The sequence below is a fragment of the Staurois parvus genome, unplaced genomic scaffold, assembly GCF_062004578.1.
Source record: "Staurois parvus isolate SC_StPar_1 unplaced genomic scaffold, SC_StPar_1.0 ptg000748l, whole genome shotgun sequence".
NCBI lineage: Eukaryota > Metazoa > Chordata > Amphibia > Anura > Ranidae > Staurois > Staurois parvus.
The window spans coordinates 558,920-578,176 of record NW_028318544.1 but is presented as its reverse complement, the minus strand read 5'-3'; the positions used below and the strand labels follow the sequence as shown (position 1 = coordinate 578,176).

Here is a 19,257-nt window from a genome sequence, read left to right as displayed (position 1 = left end):
TCCTGCCCGATGTGCCTCTGCCCGGAGTCCTGCCCGATGTGCCTCTGCCCGGAGTCCTGCCCGATGTGCCTCTGCCCGGAGTCCTGCCCGATGTGCCTCTGCCCGGAGTCCTGCCCGATGTGCCTCTGCCCGATGTGCCTCTGCCCGATGTGCCTCTGCCCGGTGTGCCTCTGCCCGGTGTGCCTCTGCCCGGTGTGCCTCTGCTCGATGTGCCGCTGCCCGGAGTCCAGCCCGGTGTGCCGCTGCCCGGAGTCCTGCCCGGTGTGCCAGTCTTTGATATCCCGCCAGTTACCAGACCCGGGCGGTGGAACATTTTGCCCAGCTAGGACTGTTTGGAGCGTCCTGAGGCCGCTCCTTGGGGGGGGGGGTACTGTTAGGAATGGACTGGCCAGCAATGGTGGGACTCACCTGCCTTTTGATCTGCAGTACCAGGGCTGGCCAGCGGGTGCTCCCAGCAATCAGAGACTCAACCTTTCAGCCAGCTAACACCTGGAACTGATTATGCTGGGGTATTTAAGGGATGGCCAGACCCACAGACTCTGCCTTGGTGTTGTGTTTGTCCTGGGCCCTGTATCTGTCCTGCATCCTGTTTCTGTCCCTCTGCCTGACCCTCTGTACTACGCTGCTTGTTACCTGTTTTGATCTCTGGCTTGTGACCCTGACCATCCCTCTGCCTGACCCTCTGTACTACGCTGCTTGCTACCTGCTGAACCTGGCCTGTGACCCCGACCATTCTCTGCTTGCTCCCCCTGTACCTACCTGCCCAATTGATATTGACCCGGCCTGCCTGACGAAGCTTGCTTGTATGTACTGTTATCTGTGGGTGGTTTGGTTTGGTTTGTTTGCACTGTATTATGTTTAGTATTGCACTGCGTTTATGTTTGTATGGTTAGTGTTAATAAATTGTATTGTTTATCACATATCTGAAGTCTGCGTTTCCCTGCATCAGTCACACACCTCTGGTCATACCTGGGAGTCCTGACACAGTGAATGATATCGGCCAACCTGCTAAAGGAAAAAACCTACCGACACGTCCTATCCCATCATGCACTCGCCGTGAATGACAGCTCCTTTGCCTGTCGCTAAATGTAAACAAAAGGGACATGACCATATGTGGTCAATGGCGTAACAGCAGCTCATCCCCAATTGTGAAATCATTCCTTAAGCTACTATTTTACCACTAAAGCATATTACCTGATTGGATGGATGTTCCATGTGAGCTCTGCTTTTTGCTTTATCGAGTCGTGGAGAGACCCATGCAATCAGGCATTGGCCCAGGGTGAAGGTGGGCTGGTCTCCCTAGCCGCAGTAGATTTGTTCTTGTACATCAATAAAAATGAAACATTGAATTCAAAGCAGAATAAAAAAGTTACTGTAGACTTAGTGTAATAAATACGGTTTCTAAAAGAATGTGGAGTTCACCTGTTTTGGCTTTCATTTCTTCATAGTCAAATATTGCAATTCCAGTAGTTTCACTGCCAGTTCCGGATGTAGTAGGGACTGTCAAATAATGTGAACATAACATGTCATCAATTATATCTTTGATAACCAGGGTGCGTGGTTATAACTATTTGATATATTTCATTCATTATTTGTGCAATTTCTTTTCAGTAATTTATTATCTCCATCCCGATTGTATTCCCTCCTAGCCACTATGCATATGTTACCTGCTATGAGTGGTTTAAGGGTTACAGTCACCGGCTTTCCTTTTCCAATAGGGGCATTGACGTAGTCAAGGAAGTCAGCACCAGGATTACAGGCATAGAGATTTGCAGCCTTGCACGTGTCCATTACAGAGCCACCACCGACAGCAACATATGCATCAAATGTCTCTTTTTTGGCAAACTGAATAGCATCCATAAAACTGTATACAAAAGAAAGGGTCTACTGGATATCACAAAAAGAAAACACAAGACACAAATTCCATTTAGAATATTTCAGATATCATGCACACTTAATGCCAAAGGTTATTACCAAAGGTTCAGAAGAGCAGTATATTCAATATGAAGCAACATTCAAGAAGACGGGGACTTAAACTGAAACTGACAGGAGGGAAATTTGAGGATAACATTAAAAAAGTATTATTTTACCAAAGAGTAGAGGATGATTGGAACAGACGTCTAGCAGAATTAGTGAGTCATTCACCAGTAAATGAATTTAAACATGCTTGGTATATACACTCACAGGCCACTTTACAATTGCTTGGTAACACAAATTGCTAATCAGCCAATCACATGGCAGCAACTCAATACATTTAGGTATCTAGATGTGGTGAAGACAACTTGCTGAAGTTCAAACCGACCATCAGAATGGGGAAGAAAGGGTATTTAAGTGACTTAGAACATGGCATGGTTGTTGGTGTCAGATGGACTGGTCTGACTATTTCAAAAACTGCTGATCTACTGGGATTTTCACGTAAAACCATCTCTAGGGTTTACAGGAAATAGTCAGAAAAAGAGAACATATCCAGTGAGTGGCAGTTGTGTGGATTAAAATTTATTGTTGATGTCAGAGGTCAGAGGAGAATGGGCAGACAGGTTCGAGATGCTAGAAAGGCAACAGTAACTCATGTCAACATGGACCAAAATCTCTGAGGAATGTTTCCAACACCTTGTTGAATCTATGCCACAAAGAATTAAGGCAGATCTGAAGGCAAAAGTGGGTCCAACCTGATACTAGCAAGGAGTACCTAAAAAAGTGGCTTGTGAGTGTATAATAGTTAACAGAAAAAAAATGCTTGGAATAGGTCTATTCTTAGTCAAAAATTTTAAAAATTAAACCCATTCCCGGAAGAAACACACAAAATTAGCAGATTGGGTGGACCACTTGGTCTTTTTCTGCCATCAATCTTCTGTTTTCCATGAAAAAGACTCCATCTGCAAGCCTTCTCATCCAGCTAAATACAACATACAGTACACAAAATATTACATACTATATATATTTTCCAAAAAATAGTAAATTGAAGTGAGTAGAAGGAATCTATGTAAAGCCTTTAGTTCATGTTGATATATTTAGGTTCTAAAATCCATCATAAAGTCTATATATTGGCTAATGTGGAAAATCCAATATCGTAACTTGGTTACCAGTCTGAATAGGAGTAATAATGATGTGCAATAGGTGGAAGAAAACAAATTCAAACCGCAAACACAGTCTCTAATATTTGTGAGTTAAATAAAAAAGACCAAAACCTATTATTGTAAATTCTACATTAAAGACAATCATTATGGCATATCACAGGCATCTACCAGCTATCCATGCAGCTACCTCTTATCTGTAGGCTCCACTCTGACACGGTCATATAGGCAGAACTTTATGTTATTCTTCCTTAGTGAGTTTAGCACAGCTTTGACTGGTGGAAGTTGAACAAGGTTTTTGTCTGTCATTATACAAACATTTCTTGCTCCCATGTTTTGCAAATCCTGTACAAAGAAAATATGCAGTCACCAGTAAAGCTGGTAAAGTGGTAACAATTAACTAATTGTAGTTTATAGTTAGCATGCCGCTTATAATTAACAGTTCCCTCACTGCAAGAACTCCTCACAAAATAACCATACATATTATTTTGCATTATTTTTGTCTGTAATTCTGCATTTGTTTGGAGACCTTACCATGCCTACTTCCTTGCTAACACCTTCTCCATATCTGATGTTTGACATTGCCATCTGATGAAAGAAACAGTCTTTAGTAAAGCAGATTTCAAATGCATCATTGCACAGCAGAATAGACAATACAGATTTTCAAATCTAAGCAGATAGTAAAATTAAAAGGTTTTAGCCCATAGCACCCAATCACAATTTCTCATTTATCTGACATTAGAACAGAAATCTGATTGCTTGCTATGAATGCCTAATATTTTCACATTATAGTTACTCTTTTGAATTACCATATCAGACGTGCATAACTTTATCTATAGTAAAAATTGCACTAATCAAATGAAACTGGTTAAGAAAGAAAAATAGAAAACGTTTAGATAAAAGATTATAGATAACAGTAAAAAAGTAAAACATAATTGTTTGCTTTAAAACAAACAAACCCAAAACAAAAGAAATAGAGTATAAAAAAAAAGTCTAAGAGTTTTGTTCGGTAGATCTGTAAAAATTGAGTTGTCATCTTCTGCAGCACTATACATAAAAGCTCTATAGCACCATGCACTAAAAACAACACTTTTCTGGCAGTATGGCCCCTTTAACATGGCCCACTGTTTCCTCTTGTACCAAATTGTATTGTAACTGTAATGTCTACCTTCATTTTGTAAAGCGCTGCGCAAACTGTTGGCACTATATAAATCCTGTATTATAAATAATAATAATAATGATGAAAGCCTTGCACCAGTTTTGCTACCAGTACCAACACATGCTTCAGACTCAGGTAGCAGTTTACTACTGACACTTTTGGAATCTGTCACAATGGTTGCAACAGATTAAAAAAGAGATAAGAAAACTGGCAGTCATTTATTAAATTTGTTGGTGTACAAGTTGGTGTGCAGGTTAGCGACTCTGAGTTGGTATAGAAAGATCTGGGTATATGTCCTGGAAAGCTGTCAATAATGCGATAAATTCCCACACAGGACTTGTGGGTTGCTGGAATTCTGGTGCCATCAGGGAAGGTCCATGGTATGGACAGTCCACCCTTAGTGCAGCCTCCCTTCATTCAGACTGTTCCAGACAGATGAATGAATCCGTATTCTGCACCAACATTTATAGTATGGAGGAGTGAGGGAATTCTAAAGACCAACTGACACTCTTTATGAGTTCCTGAGTAAGAGTGACAACTCCTTTCAAAGGGCTTACAGTCTGCACAGGAACAAGTGCCAAATTCTCATGCAATTCCAGCGCTTTCCCATGTGGTACAATTTTGCAGCTCATCCCTTTAAACGGGCTAAAAGTGCACTGGAACACAGAGAAAATAGTTCATGCACTACTTTGAAAAAACATGCTGCACCAAATTGCATGGTATTATAGCGCATTTGTAGTACATGCATGCGTTTGCGATGCTGTTAACAATGCATTGGCACCTGCAGTGGTTTCAAATGCAGTGTATTCCAGTGTGTTGTGGGAAACACACTGGAACACACAGAATGCATCTTTCCTGCACCGCCATTGTAACAGCACATTGTTGGGAGATGTCACTAAATATTTGTTTAAGGAGCAAATAAGCTGTCCAAGGTTATAGGTGTAGAAGAGGATCGAAAATAGAGTCTTGGAGAATGAAAAAATGGTGAGCAGAATACCTGGAGCCAGAACAAGAAATGCTGAAAGCCCAGTGACAGGAACAGGAGAATAAGCAGGATAGTGCAAGACAGAGGCGTCCCTATGGTTGGTGTCACCAGGGGCGGTAACACGTGGTGTCACCCCTCCAGAAAGCAAGGAGCAGAGCCGGTGTAGCAGTAAAATGAGTATCCTTGGAAGATATGTATCCCCTGAAGCAACTGCGCATGTGCCGGTTTCAGGCTGAAGAAGCCCATCTCCGACTTTAGCACAGAGCCAGCGAACGGCTTCTTAGGCCTGAAACCAGCACATGCGCAGTTTCTTCAGGGGATACTCATTTTACCACAACACCGGGATGGGGGCAGCTGTCACTGTGCCGGCATCCTGCTCCTGCACCCCATATGATGGTGTGACCCGGTGCGGCCCGCACCCCCTTAGGAACGCTACTGGTGCAAGACTTCATATTCCAAATGTTTAGAGAATAAAAGAAATAATCCAAAAAAGGCAAGAGTCACGGGGGTTTATTTACTAAAACTGGTTCACTCAGAATCTCGTGCACCTGTGCGTGGAAGCCAATCAGCTTCTAACCTCAGCTTGTTCACCCCCTTCACGCCTAAGGGTAAAACAAATCTTAACGCCTAAGCACAATTTTGTAACTTTGACATGTGATAGTAAAACTGTACATATCTTCACAACTACTTTGTACATCCCTGTGGATTGTACCTTGTTTTGTTCATGACAAATTGGGCTTTCATTTGGTGGCAAATGCTAATGAATATCTCTGGATTTTTGTTTTACTACCAAAGGAAAACTAAAATACTAAAAAACAAACAAACATTTTTAAAAATTAGCTGTATATTTCTTCCTACTACCATAACTTACCACCAAAGAACAACCCAAAATAATTTCTCCTGCTCCTGAGGATCGCAGCGATACCACAAATGTGTATGTTAGTTTTTTGAACCCAGTAGTACAGCCCAGAAACCATAGTGTGCAATTTGCTTTTTTTTATCCTGCCAATAACTGACACTAATACCAATTTAAAGATAAAAATGGACCCTGACCTTGACACTAACCCTAGCACAGACCTATATCAAACCTTGATCAAGGTATTTTTGTTTATTTTTTTATTATTATTTTTCTTTCTTCTTTACACACACTTTATTTTTTTCTCTCTGAAAGGACAGAGAGAGATACAATGTATCTCTCTCCTCCATTCAGAGGGAAAAAACGGGGCCCCCGCTATATGGGCCCTCGTGGTTTCTAACAGCAGCCCTGTGCATGAGGCCTTGAAAACACTGCTTAACGGTATTGACGCATGAGTGAACAAACCCTAAATCTACCAACAAGACTTTGACAGTAATGTTTGTATTTGCATATTTACCTCAAATGCATATTCTGTTGTAATCTGAGATGATGGAGCTAAAATAAATTTAGAACAGATCAGTGCATTCTCTGAAATGATTACAAGCTACAGACTATAAAAAAATGCTCACAAACAACAATGTTCCGGTTATATCACAAAGCCTAGTATACCCATGTATATTTTATGTTATCTTAGAGTTCAGTGACTTCCTAGAAGCCTTTAAGAATGATTACAGGCACCCTGTTGATGGTGTTGGTTGCTGAGTAGAGAGATATCTCCATTTACCTGCAATGATGAACAGAGTGGCACGGGAGTGATATTAAAGTGTTTCTAAACCCAGGACCCTGCAATCACTATATCTGGTCTCCCACAGTGCACATAACATGGAAATGCAATTATTGTAGTAAATATAAACTGCTAAATACCTTTTCTTGTCAGCAGTATATAGTAGCCTTGTGACTTCTATGAGTGCCTGGCTGAGCACTGGTTAAAGCTTATAGGAGGAGTTCTGTTCTGATTGTCCTTTGAGGCTGCATAACCCCTGACCCTCTGTCTGGACAGTGTTGATTGGCCCTATGCTGATCACCTGCACTCTCCCCAAAAAAAGAAAAACGCTCTAGCAATACACACCAAACAGAGCATGTGCAGAGTGTCTCCTAGAGCTCTGTACTATCAGCAGATGAATTGGGGACAGTAGAAGAGGAGGATCAGAGAAGACAGGCTCAAACAGTCTTTTTACACAATGTGGAGTATTAACCTCTTAGGTTCAACAGTGAGTATAACAAGCATGCTTTACTGCATATACAGACTGATTGTACTGTTGTGGGTTTAGTAACATTTAAGGCTACTTTCACACTGATCTGTGGCAAAAACTCATATGCAATTTTACAGCTTTTTTTTTTTTACAGGACATGCGACTCAAAATTGGCTCCAGAAATGTAACACTGATATTTTCAGATTGATTTTAGCATTGTGGGTTTAGTAACACTTTAAAGTAAAGATATGACACTAAAATGAAGCAGTTGTTGGGGGATAATCCAGTACTACTCCTTTTCTGATTCCAATGTCCTGGAAGTGGTATAAGAAATCCATGCTGCTTTGGTTGCTGAATGTGGCTAAAATGTGTCTTCCTAGCTCCTGGAAAAGTGTGTGTCCCCAACTCTATGACAGTGGTTTGCCAGAGTATTTAAGAGCTGGAGGAACTTACCATGGCTATCATAGATAAGCTTTCAGACCAGAAAGCTGAATGAATTCAAATATTCCGATAGGTGTCAACAACTGAAAAAAATGGAGCCGTTGGCCTCTTTCCCTGCTTTGTGTCCGATCCCTGCTTTGTGGCCTTCCCTGGGAAGCTATGACTTACATTTGACTCCAATTTTTAGGTGCACAGTTATTAGACCACAACCCTCCCCCCTGCCCCCCCTTTCCCCCACACCCCACAAGTCCCTCCTGCTTTCCTTACCCCCGCAACCCCCCCCCCCTCTTTTTTATGCTTCTGCCTCCACACCAAGGATATTTTCCCTTGGGAAGGAATCTGCATTCCTGCCCTCTTCTCCATTTTTCCTAGACTCTATATCCTCCAGATCTGAGATACTCCGCTCGGACAGCTGTCTTCTTTGTGTGTTTTTCTTGCTCTTCCCTCTCCTCTAACAAAAAACATGAAAACGCTTTGATAACTTTGTACATCTCGATATACCGGACTATTCTGTTCTGATAGATGCTAAAACATAAGCTGTATATATCAGGTTACTCACGTATAACAATTATCTTGACCATACTGTTAATCTAGATTTTGATTTAAGCTGGCCATACATTATAAAATTTTCTTGTTCAATTTTCTTTGGATTTATCTTCAACTATGTAGTGCAATGGCCTACCTAATAGCATACAAAGCATGTGTTTAGGTTTGATTTCATATTATATGGTTTTCGTAAATCTATAGGAAAAACAAGAAAATTGTATAATTTATGGCCAGCCTTCCACTGTATATTTGTTGGATGTGATGTGCCCCTTACAAAATAGAGAATTAAAAAAAAAATGATCCAGTTGCTTTGCCCTACCTGACATCTGATGGGATCTGCATGTCTTTTAGATATGACTGCAGATCAACATGGAGGTACATTGAATCAGAGTAGACCCCCCTCCCCCCCTTCTTCCCCGTCGCCCACCTAAAACCTACTAAACAGTCAAAGGGTGCTGTACACATGCTGTGGCCTTGTTGGGGCTGCAGCAAAATTAACATAGCTTGTCAAATTGACAGTCGGAACCACCTGTCCACCTAGGCCAGGGGTGGGCAAACTTTTTGACTTGAGGGCCGCAATGGGTTCATATATTGGACCCGGGGGCCGGACCAAGAGTAGATGAATGATGTGTATGTGTCATCCATAGTAAGTATAGTAATATTCCCCCATAGTAAGCATAGTAATTAATCCCCCATATAGTAATTCATCCCCCATAGTAATTCATCCCCCATATAGTAATTAATCCCCCATATAGTAATTAATCCCCCATAGTAATTCATCCCCCATAGTAATTCATCCCCCATATAGTAATTCATCCCCCATAGTAATTCATCCCCCATATAGTAATTCATCCCCCATAGTAATTCATCCCCCATAGTAATTCATCCCCCATATAGTAATTCATCCCCCATAGTAATTCATCACCCATATAGTAATTTATCCCCCCTATAGTAATTCATCCCCCCTATAGTAATTCATTCCCCATATAGTAATTCATCCCCCATAGTAATTCATCCCCCATATAGTAATTCATCCCCCATATAGTAATTTATCCCCCCTATAGTAATTCATCCCCCCTATAGTAATTCATTCCCCATATTAATTCATCCCCCATATTAATTCATCCCCCATATTAAGTCCCCAAGTCCCCCCTGTGTCAATTCACTTACCTTTGCTCCGCGCGTTCCTCTCGCCGTGTTCCGCGCCGTTCCGGTCTTCAGGGCGGACTGAGAGAGGAGCCTAGCTCCCTTCACGTTCGTCACGCTGCCCCGCCTACACACATCCTGACAGCCATCCTGACAGTATCACGCTCCGCGGGCCGGATTAAAAGGTTCACCGGGCCGTATACGGCCCGCGGGCCGTAGTTTGCCCATTGCTGACCTAGGCCATTGGAGTCAATAGGACCGCGCTGAAACTGCTATTGCACCGTGTTATTCCCAATCAAATTTGCCATTTGAGAAATAAAAAAACAAACAAACAAAAAAGACAAACCTTCCAGAGGCAGCAGGATTGCCTCCTGAATGCATGGAAGCTGCAGCTTAGCTGCTCTCTGAAAAGTGATCCACCACAGATAGTGTAAACCTAGCCATATTTTGGTACTTGTGTTGTGAACTCTAAAGATAAATTTCTCCTCAATGCTTAAAGTGTTATTAAATCCAAAAGCAAACATTTACCATATTGCAGCCAATTCTTAGATGTGATGGCTGCATTAGCTTTCTTTTTGAGGCTTACTTTCTTTTATGTTCACCTGGTGATCTGACCAGTAAGTCTGTTGTTTTTCAACAGGACAATAAATGGTGATCATTGCAAGCACCCTTGTCAGTGGTAAATGTTTTTTCTCAACCCACTAACTGCTATATCTATCTGCAGAACAACTTGTTCTGCTGAAGAACAGCAGACTTACTGGCCAGACCACTAGGTGAAAATAAAAGAATGAAAGCCTAAAATAAGAAAACTAATGCAGCCAGCACATCCAAAAATTAATAAGCTACAATATGATAAATGTTTGTTTTTTATTTAATACCACTTTAAATTAGAATACCATTTTGCCTAGTATTTTATGTTTTTACATTTCATATATCCAACCAATATGTAGCATGGACTAGTTCATTCCTACCTTGACAATATGTGTGGGAATGAGCTGGGCACCTGCATCTAAAGAGAGGATTATTAAATAGTGTTAGTTACAAGTATACTCTCGTGTAACATAATTTCCTACTATAACATTAATATATTAAAAATTATTGGTCCATGAATAAATGATTTATCCTAAGAACGGTTTTAAAAACTTACGATGCTCTCTGCAGTTGTTGAAGCAGGTGAATCACTTTATCCCTTCCAGCAGCCATTAGGAATTACAGAAAATATAAAGATAGGGTTGTTCTAAGATGGAAATATAGGGACAATAGAGAGGTACATGGTTACTATCAATAATAAAAGATGAATGGTTCAAAACGTACTTGCAAAGTTACATCCAAAAGAAATAATAGACAGAGTCTACTTCATATGTCCATATTAGAATTGTATGGTAGCTATGACTGCTTAATGCCCAAGCAAGATAATTAAAGCCAATTTTAAAAATCGTGTGCCCGGGGGCCCCATGAGTTGTCAGTCCGCCCCTGCATGTGACTTACAGTGAAGTTGCACGATTTCAAAATTGGGTGACCTGCCAATTTCATTGCAATTTGCAAGACATCTGACACAGATGTCTATACAAATCACAGCAAAAGTAGTGCATGCACTACTTTAGAAATTGGTGCGGCTTCGACTAAGTCAGAACCGCACTGATATGACCGCTCTAATAGCGAACAATAGGGTGCGACTTGGCATACGATTTGCAAGTCACATGCCAAGTCGTACCCAATGTGACCGGGGGCTTAAAGAGTGAAACAGGAACACGAAAACAGCAAAAAGCGCAATGACCCCTACTATGGATAAACACGAAGCATAATGCCTGGTACACATGAGTATATCGGATGGATTATCATCGTTTTTTCTTTTTTATTGCATGCTAGTCTCACATCAAAAATGATTAGGTTACTAGAGTTACGAAAATTCTCATAAGGCAGAATACAACTCTCGCAATGTCATGTATTTTATTGTATTGTATTTTTTCAGATTATCAGATAATCGCTCCGAAAACATTTTCTTTTGTCCTATTTTCTCATCATGTATACTAGGCTTAAAGGGTAAGTTCACCTGCAAAAAAAGGTACATTTAATATTTTTGGTTGCAGGAGCCTGTAAAGTTTAAAAAACAAACTGTAGTGAGCGCTCTAATAAAACTGAAGCAGCTAGAACACCTAAGGCAACCACAATGCCTTTGGAATACAAGTATAAAGATAAATAATATAGTGCAGCGCTTGTAAATTAGATCCAATGCAGAAAAAGACAGCAAGAAAACAACAAACTGAAAGTCAATCAAGTATCCTTGGTACTCGCAGGGGTAGTGAAGATATCCAGAGCTATACTGCCTCAAATAATAGCAATGCGCACTCACCAGAAACGCATGGATTATGCGCATGTAACAACGATTATCCTAGATGATTGATCCGTCATAGAGCAGGTGGTGGGCATCACTGCATTGTTGTGTATCCACCTTCTTCCCGGAACACAGCCTCTCTGCGGAAGTCTTCCGCAGAGAGGCTGTGTTCCGGGAAGAAGGTGAATACATCCAGGAAGCCTGAGATTCGTACATACAGTGCAGTCACAACAATGCAGTGATGCCCACCACCTGCTCTATGACGGATCCATCATCTAGGATAATCGTTGTTACATGCGCATAATCCATGCGTTTCTGGTGAGTGCGCATTGCTATTATTTGAGGCAGTATAGCTCTGGGTATCTTCACTGCCCCTGCGAGTACCAAGGATACTTGATTGACTTTCAGTTTGTTGTTTGCTTGCTGTCTTTTTCTGCATTGGATCTAATTTACAAGCGCTGCACTATATTATTTATCTTTATAGGAGCCTGTAAAGCATTGCAGCAGCCTTCAGCAGATCACTGGGGCCATGCAGGTCTCCTGCAGACCTGTCAGTATATTTGCCCATACAAGATGTATGGGCAAGCAGATATATTGACAGGAAGAATCAATGACCTACTATGGTCCCCACAGCGCCGTGGTAGTTCATTCAGAACTACAAGCCGACAACCGCTAAGGATGACGCGACTTGTAGTTCATTCATTCATAGAGCACTGTGAATGAATGACGCAGCCGCGTGGAAGGAGCCCCACACAGTTGCGCTGATTTTAAAAAGTGACAGATGGTACGGGGAACTCCTCCCCATACTTCTGTCACAGGGTGGGGGCAGCAGCGGGCAGCTGCTGCAGCATTGGAAGCATATTACGTCTTAAAAACGGGTGGAACTTGTAACATGTTCCAAAAGGTGAACTTATCCTTTAAGTGACTGATCTATATTTTTTCATTTTGGATAGTGTATAACCACTGTATAGTTTATTTTCACCATCTGCATCCCATTAGGCAGATTTACCTTCACTTCCTGTCCCAAAGCCAAAACAGGTGTACCGCTCACCCCCAAAGGGGCCCGCTGATTTGGTTCCGCTGATTTGGTTCCGCTGATTTGCACTAGCAGCCAAGCACACGGTATCAGTCACTCTTCTGGCTCAAAGAACAGTCTAGGGATTTCTTTTGGGGTTTTTATTGGGAACAATGAACTTGGATAGGGATAGGAAGCCTGGGATACCCCGGTATACCGAAGAACTAAACAACTTGAGGACTCCTCACTTCTAGCTACACTGTACAAAACAAAGAATGTCCCACAGGATCTCTATGCAGATGGTGACTTGTACTCCTTTCAGAGTTAAAAGCTACACATAGTAACTACTCTTCAGCACTGGGGTCACATAGCATAGGATCATCTGTTGCCTCCTGCTGTGATCTTCTAGACTCATCTCATTCCCTTCAGGATTAAAGGCTAAGGCAAGCCACAGATGATACAATTTTCTTTCCTGCAATGAAAATCGCATAATTTCCCCATCAACACAGTCTGTGTTGATGGGGGAATGGCTCTCGTGGAGCCATTGTGTACTCTGGTAAAGGGGGGGGGGAGCCATCCCTGCTGGGAGAACACAGTGATTATTGCTAATGGCTATAGCTGCTATATTCAGCAGCCCATTGAAAACTACAAGCCTATCTGACTTGGTAACAGATGGTTCTTGTAGTTTATTCATTCACAGGAAACTGTAAATGAATGACACGGCTGAGTAGACAAAGCCTCAAGTAGCCACGCTCTTTTTGAAAAGGGAGAGCAGGTGCGGGGAGAAGTACCCCTGCCCGTTGTCACATGACGTGGGGGAGAGGGGACAGGAGTTGGAACATGTTATATGTTCCACCCTAAATACACTTCTAATATGTAACATGTTCCAAAGGTGAACTGAGCCTTTAAGCAGTGTGAGAAAAAAGATCATTGCCGCTCTCTGCTTATCTAACGCGGCTGACCGACACTATCCATCCTAGTCCTGCCACTCTTGCATTGATATAGTTGTAATCTCTCCTGCTCTTCCCCACTTACATTTGTTGAAGTCAAAGCCCCCTGCCCTCTCCTCCCCCCTCCACCCCAGACACTGTGCCCACCTGCTGAGCACCTTCTCCCATCCCTGCACTGCACACAGCCTGGGCACAGGCAGCAGAGCTCGGCCTCTTTACACCACACATACCTGATTGCATTCCCTTACACACAGCCACGATCTGCACAGTGTGTACCTGGCTACTGCAGCTGCACTGCTATTCCTACCATGGAATTTCAAAAATCAGAACGGCAACATAGCAGACAGCTTCACATTGCAGATCATGGCTGTGTGTAAGGGAAGGCAATCTCAGCTATGTGTGGTGTGTAGAGGAGGAGAGCTGATGCCTGTGCCCAGACTGTGTGCAGTGCAGGGATGGGAGAAGCTCTGCAAAGTGCCCTGCCAGCAATTACCCCAGTCCTCTACCTTGCAAACTAATAGGCTCTGCATACTGCTGCAAAAACCACTATGCTTATCTTCTGCCCTGCTGACCCCCCTGTACACTGCCCTGCTGACCCCCCTGTACACTGCCCTCCTAACCCCCCTGTACACTGACCTGCTGAACCCCCTGTACACTGACCTGCTGATTCCCTATACACTGCCGTGCTGACCCCCCTGTACACTGCCCTGCTGACCCCCCTGTACACTGCCCTGCTGACCCCCCTGTACACTGACCTGCTGATCCCCCTATACACTGCCGTGCTGACCCCTCTGTACACTGCCCTGCTGACCCCCCTGTACACTGCCCTCCTGATCCCCCTGTACACTGACCTGCTGAACCCCCTGTACAGTGCCCTCCTGACTCCCCTGTACACTGACCTGCTGAACCCCCTGTACACTGCCCTGCTGATCCCCCTATACACTGCCCTGCTGACCCCCCTGTACACTGCCCTGCTGACTTGCCATCCACTGCCCCCCTCACATCTTTTACTCCACCCCCATATCAGACAGGCTAGATCCTTCCCTGCTCTGCAGGATGGCATCTGCCTGCCACCATAGACGTGAGATCATTGCCCAATCAAGGTGAATACAATCATAAAGAGTGACTGTAATCTCATTTCTATGGTCCACCAGCAATTACTCTTCTCACAAATGTAATATCAATCATTGACATCTGGCTCCGGATTTCAGCTTTAAACATACAGAATATGTGAGAATAGGTCGTTTCAGCTACCACACATAAGTAAAGCTACTGTATATACTGATAATTAAAATCTATTTTTTACAGAAAAGGCATTTGTAGAAATATTGTAGGTCTGTGCGTAAAAACAGTTATTATGTATTAATGTCACGTTGGAGTATACAATGAAGCATTGACGTGGGCTGTAAAGTTATGCATGTTTGCACACAGCTGCTGGACATGCCATAGCAGTTCATTACAAACTAACGAGAGCAATACAGGGACCCCTGCAACAGAGAACCTTGTTAGTAAGGAACAGAGTGCTGATACAAGGAATACTACCTGAAAGATTTTATGTGTACAGTGGGATCAGTATGGTGGAATCCTGTGTCAGTCTCCTTATGTCAGCCAGTGTAGGAATGCATGTTCTTTCCCAGGATTCAGCGCAGCCCTATGTTCTGATAGGCGGTAATCTGATCACCCCTAGGCTGCAGGAAAACAAGTCCCTCCTCCCCTCTGTAAGACACTCTTTCTGCATTTTCTCCAAGGATTGTTCACTGGTCTAAAGCTTAAAGCGGTAGCAAACAGCAAAAAAAAAAAAAAAAATCTAAAAAAACTTCTCCCTGCAAGTGAAAGATAAGTTCAGCTTTTGACAAAAAATAATAAATGCACATTTTTTTGCAGGTATCAATATGTGGATTTATTAATTTTTTGTTGCAGGATCCTGTAAAGCATTGTACCAGCAATCAGTAGATTGCTGGTGCCATGCAAGTCTCCTGCAGACCTGTCAGTATGTCTGCTTGCCTGCACAGGATGTACGGGCAAGCAGATATACTGACAGGAAGATTAAATGAACTACCACGGCACTCCACAGCGCTGTGGTAATTCATTGAGAACAACAAGCTGACAGCCGCAAAGACTGTTGAGACTTATAGTTCATTCATTCACAGAACTGTAAATGAATGACACAGCTGTGTGGGCGGAGCCCTGCATTGGCAGCGCTGCTTTTAAAATGTGACAGCTGGGCAGGGGGCTGCATGTTCCCAGGGCCAGTGCTCCCACTAGGCAAACTAGGCACCTAGTGCCTAGGGCACGCTGCCACCTAGGGGAGCCTGGGCACAACACAGGCTGGCACTCTATGTGGGATGCCGCCACGTAATGAATGATCCTTCAACTGAGGGGAAGCAGAGGAAAGGAAGAAAGGACAGAAGAAGATGCCGGGAGTCTGGGGCCAGTGTAGCAGCTGAGCTGCTGATCCTTCCAGTGTTCCTCTCAGACTCAGTCCCTTACTTCAAGCCAGCTGACGGCTGCTGATCACTGTGTAGTTCCAGCCCTTCTCTTCCCATTTGTCAGTGGAGGTGGAGCTGTGCCTGCAGAGGAAAGTAACATCTGAATCTGATGTCTTGTGTCTGTGTGAGTGTCACCCGGCCATCCATCACATGTGCAATGTGTCAGTGAGTGATGACACCATCATGATTCCACAGCCTGCTCTTCTATCACCTGCTGATCTATGTCAGTGTAGGAGGTGGTGTGTTGTGTCGGATCTGTCACTGTGTGGGATCACTCAGCTCAGGTGTTCTCTCTGTGTGTGTGCCGGCTGGCTGTCTGCTGTCACAGCGTTTTATCTCCCCCCATTGCCTGGGATCTGTCAAAGTGATGATCTGTCATCCTCTGCTCACTGCAACTCTAACCCTGACACTGCCAGCCACAGATACAGTCCATCCATGACGCTGATTTTGTCTTTAATATTGGTGCTGGTAGCATCTTATGGCACTTGTTTTTATAATAAATTTAGCAGATTCTCTACTGTTTTTAAAATGGGTACAAGTAAATGGTCTTGCCTAGGGCACAAAATAGTCTAGCACCAGCCCTGCATGTTCCATCCTAAAAACGGGTGGGATATGTAACATGTTCCCAAAAGTGAACGTATCATTTAAGAGCATAATGTTCTAGTATGCATTGCATATTAGCACATTATGAAAGACTTACCTGAAAACGAAGCCCAGCAGCGGAGCACTGTCATGGCTCCCAAAGGCTTCCATCTTCACTTGGTCTTCCTTCATCCATTAGATTGGCCGAGCTGCAATGTCATCACTCCTGCGCATGCACACAGCAGTTTTGGTCACAGCACGTTGTCCATGGAGAGCACAGTGCACTTGCCCTGTGGACATCACTGATGCTTCTACAGTAAATATTTTCTAAACGGTGCACGTTTTGGACATATTTACCATAACTATAGGTAAACCTTGGACACACACAACCCGGCTCAGGAGTGCTCCAGAGCACATGCAGAAGAGGAGGAGCAGAGAGTGGCAGTGGGGACACCAGAAGAGGAGGTAAGGGGCTGCTCTGCGCAAAACCATTACAAAGAGAATGTATGTGTAAACCTCTTTATTTTAATGAAAAGGGGTGGTTCACCCCAGGAATCGCACAGGAACACTTCTTTAAAAAAAACATTCTGCAACCAGATTGCATTGTACTTATGTACTATGTAATACGGTGCAGGCAAATAACTCTTGTTTTGAGTGTTTTTAGCAATAGCATTGCATTGACAACCGCAGCACATCACAAGGGCAATGCACTTTAAATGAAGGTTTCCCATACAGTGTTCTGCTGTGAAGAGATCCTTAAGTTGCTGACACCCCTAGAAGTAGGGTTGTCACCTCATCCCTTTAAAAGTGAATACATATTAATTACACAGGTTCTGTAGCTGATTAAGGTGGTAATTGAGCTCAATTAGTATCTTATCTGAATTAATTTAGCCTCAGAACCTTTGTAATTAATATGTGCTTGGGTTTAACATCCCAGTCCCATTGGGTGCAACTTGGCATGCGATTTGCATGCCATGCAACTTGCAAATCATATGCCAAGTCACACTCTATTGTCCGCTATTACAGCGGTCATCTTGGTGGGGTTCTGACTTGGTTGGAGCTGCACCGATTTCTAAAGTAGTACATGCAGTACTTTTGGTGCGATTTGCATAGACATCTGTGTCAGATGCCTTGCAAATTGCACCTGAAATCGGCATGTCCCCAATTTTGAAATCATACGACTTCACTGTAAGTCACATGCTTTCAAAGTTGGGCTTGATATGACCAGGGTATAAAGGGATGAGGTGGCGACCCTAACTGTAAGGCTGCCCATGCATTATACAATTATCTTGAGATTTTTGGTTTAGATTTACCGAAAACCATATAATAGGAGGTCAAACCTAACAACACTTTCAATTGTATCCAATTAGGCAGGCTCTTGCACTACATAGTTGAAGGTAAATCTAAAGGAAATTGGGCAGAAAATTGTATAGTGTATGGCTAGCCTACGTCTGGGAGCATAACCAGTGCACTCAGACATCAAACACCTGCAGGCGTTACCGAGCAATCATTAAAGCACAGGTGGTTTGTCTATGCAGCCTTTACTTAGAGGTTTGGCCCAAGAGCCTGCCAAATGTTGCATATTCTACATTTTAGGGCTCTTTCTAACGGATGTTCCGATTGGGTCTGCCTGCCCATTTTTAAAGCAGACCTGTTCGGAACCTTCATTCTCCTCTGTGGAGCAGCGGGTGTGAATGGATGGATAGGGATCCAATTCCCCATCCGTTGGAAGAAAACGAACAGGCGGTCCATTTTCATCTGAGAGCCCATTGAAGAGGTGGCGACAAATTAGAGCTTTGCTTTTATGTTTGGTTGAAGATTTATCCATTTGTCTTTTTACTCCTCTATGTTACTATATCACCTTTGTGCAGAGTCTTTTCCCTAAGGAAGGAGCAGAATTACTTCAAATCGCGTCAGATTGTTATAGAACTATCCCTGTAACCAAACAATATCTTTTAATGTTTATGTTATGTTACATTATGATCTCTTGGAAAATAGTTTGTCATGCTATATATTTATTATACAGTATGTGTGAAATTTTGATGGAAAATAAAGATTTCACATATTTTTAGTTTATGTATTCATGCCTTAAAAGTCTCATTTAATTTAGGGGGTCCCTTCTGTGTGTTTTTCTGGATCACTTATGTTGATTTATTCAATAATATGTAGAATAATGAGACAGATAGTTCAGTAACTCCCTGCTGCCAGAATCAACTGCCTTTTCTCAGGCAACCTTATTCCAAGCAAATGACATTTGATGTGTTGCTATGGGTTACTGCTTTTTCTACATCTCTGTTATTAATTGAACCTGAAAGTATCTCAGTTGTATCTGCAGGATAGACTGTAGCACTTCATAACCAGCAAATGTGTTACCATGGCAGTGAGACCACCTCTTACTTTGTGTAAGGGTAGGCTTCACGGACTGG

General features: G+C 42.8%; 1 protein-coding gene across 1 annotated transcript in view; it reads right to left on the bottom strand.

Annotated features, from left to right (window-relative positions):
* The window catches only part of ADHFE1 (alcohol dehydrogenase iron containing 1), a 60,842-nt gene extending 45,391 nt beyond the window's left edge, over positions 1-15,451 (bottom strand). Inside the window, exons 1-8 of the mRNA XM_089654263.1 lie at positions 15,303-15,451; positions 10,608-10,697; positions 10,432-10,469; positions 6,592-6,629; positions 3,609-3,662; positions 3,265-3,419; positions 1,668-1,864; positions 1,423-1,500 (exon numbers count right to left, since the gene is read on the bottom strand). Coding sequence (XP_089510389.1) covers positions 1,423-1,500; positions 1,668-1,864; positions 3,265-3,419; positions 3,609-3,662; positions 6,592-6,629; positions 10,432-10,469; positions 10,608-10,663 — 616 coding nt within the window. The 5' untranslated portion in view covers positions 10,664-10,697; positions 15,303-15,451. The remainder of the gene's footprint in view (positions 1-1,422; positions 1,501-1,667; positions 1,865-3,264; positions 3,420-3,608; positions 3,663-6,591; positions 6,630-10,431; positions 10,470-10,607; positions 10,698-15,302) is intronic.
* Positions 15,452-19,257: the final 3,806 nt, after the last annotated feature.